General features: G+C 36.1%; 1 protein-coding gene across 1 annotated transcript in view; it reads right to left on the reverse strand.

Moving 5' to 3' along the window:
* stk11ip (serine/threonine kinase 11 interacting protein) overlaps positions 1 to 4,733 on the reverse strand; it is a 29,894-nt gene extending 25,161 nt beyond the window's left edge. The window contains exons 1-10 of the mRNA XM_026262816.1: positions 4,558 to 4,733; positions 4,023 to 4,090; positions 3,435 to 3,637; positions 3,133 to 3,207; positions 2,937 to 3,032; positions 2,741 to 2,848; positions 2,578 to 2,649; positions 2,088 to 2,217; positions 715 to 818; positions 335 to 424 (exon numbers count right to left, since the gene is read on the reverse strand). Of these exons, the coding sequence (XP_026118601.1) occupies positions 335 to 424; positions 715 to 818; positions 2,088 to 2,217; positions 2,578 to 2,649; positions 2,741 to 2,848; positions 2,937 to 3,032; positions 3,133 to 3,207; positions 3,435 to 3,637; positions 4,023 to 4,089 (945 nt within the window). The 5' untranslated portion in view covers position 4,090; positions 4,558 to 4,733. The remainder of the gene's footprint in view (positions 1 to 334; positions 425 to 714; positions 819 to 2,087; positions 2,218 to 2,577; positions 2,650 to 2,740; positions 2,849 to 2,936; positions 3,033 to 3,132; positions 3,208 to 3,434; positions 3,638 to 4,022; positions 4,091 to 4,557) is intronic.
* Positions 4,734 to 6,435: the final 1,702 nt, after the last annotated feature.

Here is a 6,435-nt window from a genome sequence, read left to right on the forward strand (position 1 = left end):
TAGGATGCTTCGAGGGTGAGTAGAAGATGGACTAATTTACATTCTCAGGTGAACAAACCCTTTAAGAATGACATCAGAAAAAAAGGGAGCAATGGCACCTCCCTGTGGTTGCCATTGTAAACATGAATACAATCAATGATGTATATTTAGATATACTACATTTGCTAATGTAAATATTAATTGTAGCAATTCACAGACTGCTTCAGATTATTGTATGCCACATTATATAGACTGACCATACTTGATAATAAAGCTTTAACATGGGGACCTATTAAAATAATAACTTTGAGGATGTGCACTGTTTATAGATGTTCGAAAACAGAGAAAGACTCACCCCTTGACAAGCAGCTCGTGGAGAGAGGTGGTGGATAGTCGATACCCTGTGTGTCTTCTGAAAATATAAAGGGTTTCCCTCCAAAGTTAACTGAAAAGAGACAAAAAAAAACAGTCAAAGTGGTACATGGTAGAAGGCAAATGAAAAGTGAATATGTCACATTCTTCAGAGGAAAATAGTCATATTGTGATTGTAAGATCCAGTTGGCTGAGCTAGAAGACGTAGTATTCAAATGTGTACTTATGATCCTCATCAAACCCAAATTTGTAGCATCATAAAAATGCTAAGTATAAAATCTGAGACTGAGGATAATCACTTTCATATGCTTGAAACAAGCAGTTTAAGCTAAGCATTACTTAGATAAGGTGTGTTTATCTTACTATACTGAGATTATGAAGGAGGGACAGAGGCGCCAACTGAGAATGCTCCATAAGAAGGTTATAAGCCAGGTCAAGAGACTGAAGTGATGACAACTGCTCCACTCCTGCATTTTAGGATACAGGATAACAGGATAATTCATTTAGGTTAGTAAACTAAAATGGTTTATTCAAACTAATCACAGTTTGTTACACTATTCAAAAACACACAAAAAATTACTGCATCAATTACATTTTTTTGTTAAAGGGACAATAAGTAACTTTTTAGGTATTTTATTATCTAAAATCAATATTTTTATTCATAAATATGCCCTCAATGGTGTACAAATACCTATGCCAATGTTTAAACTAATCCTCGTAAATGAAGAATTTATTATCTTTATATACATGGGACGGGTAGGTCGACGGAGGCTTCCATGTAGTTCCGCCATCTTGCAAAACTATAATAGCAGAGAGGGACAAAAAGTACTAAGCCAACGCGTTTCCACAGCGCGTTTTCGGTCAGAGCCAGAAACGCAGGTGCAGAGCAGTGAGAGGCGCTTGAAACTGCACCGGCAAGTTTAAAAGTCTGGATTGCATTCTTATTATGGACCATACATATGCCGCGATATGCCAAAACAGTCAAAAATAGAACGTAAAAGGAAACGTGACCGTAGATTACAGAAAACAAGAGTTAATGTCGGGGAAGCTTTTTCTAGGTGGAAAGAGCTAATGCTGGATAAAGATTTCAAAAGAGACGCTGAAGTGGCCAGTTTTCTTCTCGACAGGTAAGTCAGTGTTACAATCTATATTACAATATTTTTTTTATATCTAACAATGCACATTATTCAGAAAATATAACGAGTAAAGAAGACATAACTACTAATTACAATATTTCATGTTTTCCACAGTCAGTAATTCATACTGTAACATTCGTTTGTTAGTTGTCATGTTGCAGTTTGTTTGAAATAACACACCTGTTCACCTGAAGGAAAACTCGACGAAGTGCTATTAGAAGACATCCTGTCAAAGCTTTTTGGTACATATCGCCTACCGTAGATGCAACGCGCATTTGAAAAAGCGAGGCGCTGGAGAGCAAAATTAGTTTGAATGCAAAATACAATTTCACCACTAGATGGGAGTAATTCCTACTCAGTGTCCCTTTAAAAATACCATTTTAAACAATATACAATAAAGAATATGTTGTCAAATGATGTGCTGACACTCAGTTAACGTTCTCTTAATTTTTCCATTTTTGATTCAAGTAATTTATTTCAAATTGTTCTCCAAAATTGTAAAAAAGCCACCATGTGTTTCAATTAAAAAGCTTAAAATAAATTCAACATTTGAGGGTGATAAAGTTGGGAAAAAGAGGAAAGTGAAAATGGAAAACTTACCATTGATAGTTTCCAGTTCATTGTTTCTAAGGATCAAGGTTGTGAGTTTGGCTTGGGCACTGAGACCCAGCACTGGTGTTCTTTGGAGGTTATTATAGGCTAAATTCAGATGCTCCAGTTCAGTAAGAGGCTTGATGGAGACAGAAAATTGTTACTAATTGTAACATCATGCATTAGAATTTGTATTGGGTGTGCAATGGTATCCCTTCACTGACATACTGTAGAAATAAATTCTCATTATTCTTATTTTGTCCAATTAAGCCCTTTTTAAAGACTACACATCTACCACCCCTTGCATGATTGTTTATTATTTTGGCTCATTTGATTATACATTCAGTTACCGTCAAGGTATGTAGAACTTTAAATTAACATAATTTTTTCAAACACATCCACTGATTTTCCCTCAAAATCATGAAGAAAATTTACAAAGAATTGTGAAAAAAAAGTCTAATACTAGTCATGAAAAAAAGAAAGAACAAAAGCAACCTACCTTCAAAAATTCAGCACAGTCTTGAATTTTGTTGTGGCTCAAGTCAAGCCACTTTAGGACATTTAGTAGACTCTAAAACAATTTAGAAAATTGTTACATGCAGATTCCAATTTCTGTTACTCTATTTTACCTATGTCATAAGTTTAAAACAGGAGATACTTACTAGCGACTCATCAAGACGGGAAATGGAATTGTAACTGAAATTAAGGGTATGAAGTTCTAACCAGGGTAAAGCTGAGCTAAGGTCGCCTCCACACAGAGAGAGAAGCTCCTATTAAACACAAACACAATTACATTCTGTATGCAAACATGATTCAATTTATAGCCATTGTGCCAATGCTTGTTGGTGCAAAAATTACCTCTAGAGAGCTGACACTTTTTGAGCAAGTGAAGACTTCCAGCTGAGAATACACTCCTCTAAGACCCTCCAGGCAATGAGGAGGAATACGCTTGAGCTAAATAAGATAATCAAACAAAAAGCACCATTTAGGATAATATTACAGAATAAAGCAACAAATATAACTAAATGAATTTGGTTGGTTTGTTCTGAAATACCTCTAAGTGTTTGAGGGACTTGAAAGGGAAGATTTTCACAACATACTGTAGTTTCACACCAGGTGGATTAACAAGCTGTTTCACAGACATATGATCAGATAATTGCAACAACAGCACAGTGTATTGGATCAGTGTAATAAATTTAAGTCAAGACAAGACACTTAGAAGTAACTTTACACAAAAATGTAGAACTAATAATTAATATGGAATACATTTTTCTTCCATCTATCAAAATGAAGCTATACTCCTAATAAGTTCATAATGTTATAGACACATCAAAGCATCATCAGAACCTTTAGTACCTTGAGTGATATCGTCTTCTGCAGCATGTCGAAAAGAAACTGGACTTCCAGCAGGGAGGCAGTGTCTGCTGGGTGGGACGGCAGGGCCAGAAAACCATGCTGATGTGTTCGTGAGAGAAGGTGCCGCTCAAAGAGTTGTGTCAGGTGCTGTAAACATCCCACTTGCAGAGTGAAAGTACTGGAACCATCCAGCACGGAGTCACCTATAGAGAGACCAATTAGAACATTATGCAATGCTTCAGCATGCTAAGCATCCTCAGAAGCACAGCATGCAAAAGCACTCTCAGATTCAACTGATTATCTCTGTCAACATGCAAACATTATCTTGCATAGCAGTGTCCAAATTTTCAATTATAAATATGTATTACATTGCTTTGTCTCCATGTCTTCAACATAAAGATAATAACATTCAATTCTCAACTTGAATCCTACTCACTCCAAACCTTGCAAAAAGTTAGATGAGTGACCGTTGACAACGTCTTTGTTACATTTTTAGCTGTGTGGTTTTTTATTTTTTGCATGCCTGGAACTAGGCCTGGTCCCACTGCTGAATTTAACAATGAGAAAATTTAAATACTGATTCTATACCATTATTTCGCAGTAACGTGGCAAGCCTGTGTACAACCGTTGTCTGACCGGCCTGAGTGGATGACATCCTAAAAAGGGTGAAACATATCATATCAGCAATTACTCTAATCCGAATATATATTAAGCTTATATTTGTCATTGTTATGAAGACAGGGCATTGATGTGGGTAATAAAACTGGCATGTAAAACTACATGTAGCAGAAAAAAAAGGGTGGGAACCGAACATTCCCCACGCTGTTCCTTAACTGTAAACAAATGCAAGCCCTGTCAGTTCGCCCTATTTGTGATATGTAAGCTAACGGTGAAGAAAACAATATTAATTATATTTACCACTACAAAAGATATGATCACAAAAAAAAAAAAAAAAATCCAGGTATCTAGACAAGCTCCAGATATTTCAATTTTCAATCACAGTACCTACGCTGTTATTTTACATTTGTTAACCAAAAACAAATAAACACTGGCAACTTAACTCCTGACGCTCCAACAGCTGTGTTGGTCAATGTCTGTTCTTACGAAATGCGCTAAAACATACCTTATGCTTCAAGAAATAAGTGACCTGTAACCCAAAAAAACGTTATGCCCGGTTTTGTACCGGCATTGGGATTTATTGCATTAGCTCAGTTTAATTCCCTTTGACGTTTGTTGACATCCTTCCTGATAGCCGTCATATGATCTTGTTTCTTAAACGTACGGCGGCCCGAAGACGCCAAACAAGCGAATATTTAACTGAGCGCGCCCTCCTGCGTCTTTTACGAGCACTAAAAAACAAACAAACAGAAATAACTTGTATTTTGAAGTTGATCTGTTTAATGGCATGAGAATATTAAATAAATATATCCCATAATACTTAAACTGTGATTATTTGTTTATTAAATAATAATAATATTTTTTTTATTTGTTAATTTGCCCTCACTGCTGGATATTGCAGTCACAACTCTTATCTCACTATCTTGACATGTCAATTTTTACAATAGCTTAAAGTGCAACACAGCAAAATCTACATTACCAACCTGATTGTGTAACTGCTGTTTTTATGGTGGACATGTGCAAATATGTTTCCTCTCTCTTGTCTTATTTCCACATTGGCAGCTTTTCTTGGAAATCAAAAACCACCTCAATAAACAATATTCCAGAGAACACACTTTAGTAAATGGTTTAACAGAGTATACATATGATATGTTTTAATATGGAGTCACACATATTAAGAAATGCATACCCTATATTTGAATATTATCGTCATTAAGATAATATTGATTAGATACATTTTATGAGACACAAATCTCTGTGTTGTTAGCCACAAAATCTCACTCTTTGTGAAACCAAGGCCAAACATTATCCTTTATATTATGTTAGAGTTTTATATATTAAAGGATTTGTTTTCTGAACTCTGACTACAAGAATAAATGTTTGTACAAAACTGTGCAACTTACTTAATTCTCTAATAAATAATAATAATAAATAATTATTATTATTATCACTGACTTTATATGGCTTGTATCTTAGTAATGTAAAATTTTCTCTAATTTCCACAGTGGAGCATACTATATAGAGGTTTCTCGGGGCATAAGAGTAATTTATCTCACTTGTTTACTCAGAAATGTCCTTGATGGAGATCTGCATTAACCAACTGGAGATACTGTGGCTTACAGCCCTAGAAATTCTACAGAAACCCAGACGCTGTACAAACTCTGGGTACAAAGGCATGGGTTATGAGCCTGTGGGTCTACAGCTGGTTCTTTTTTAAAAAGTGACACATGAGGTTCCGCATAAAATCTCCTGCTTCATCACGACACCCACATGACCTGGCATTTCAAAATTCCCCTTTCTCCATCAAAATCTCCAAGGCGAAAAGGAAGCCTGCAACCACAAATACATAAAATGCCATAAAAACAGAGGGTACCCACAAAGAAAAATAATCCTCATTTATATCTCTTCGACTACCGCTGCAGATACAGGTCTCACATGGAGCAGCTATTTCTGTTCCCTTAAATAAATAACGATTAGTCTCAGAGGGGAAGTGTGTGTGGGCTTTGCTCTAGATGGGTTAATGGTTGTTTGGTTGGTAAGCATGATACCTCGACTCCTGGCCCCTGTAATCAATAGGCAACTGAGAGATTACAACAACATTCAGCTTGTAGGCTAGTCCTAAGTACACGTAGGCACAGTACTGACATTTACTTTTAATATACGCAGAGAGCCTGTAGCCATGACTACAATGACGCAGAATAGTTTGCTTAGCCTATTTGATTATTCACTATATCAGTGTTACTACCACAGCCCAGACTGAACAGACAGTGAGGGACGCATCAATGCCCACTGCCTCCCTTCACGCCAGTTGTTTTGGGACAGACTTAAAGATGATAAATTAATCATTATCTTTAAAATGTAATAATTTGCATTATACATAATG

Source organism: Carassius auratus, chromosome 6 (assembly GCF_003368295.1).
Source record: "Carassius auratus strain Wakin chromosome 6, ASM336829v1, whole genome shotgun sequence".
NCBI lineage: Eukaryota > Metazoa > Chordata > Actinopteri > Cypriniformes > Cyprinidae > Carassius > Carassius auratus.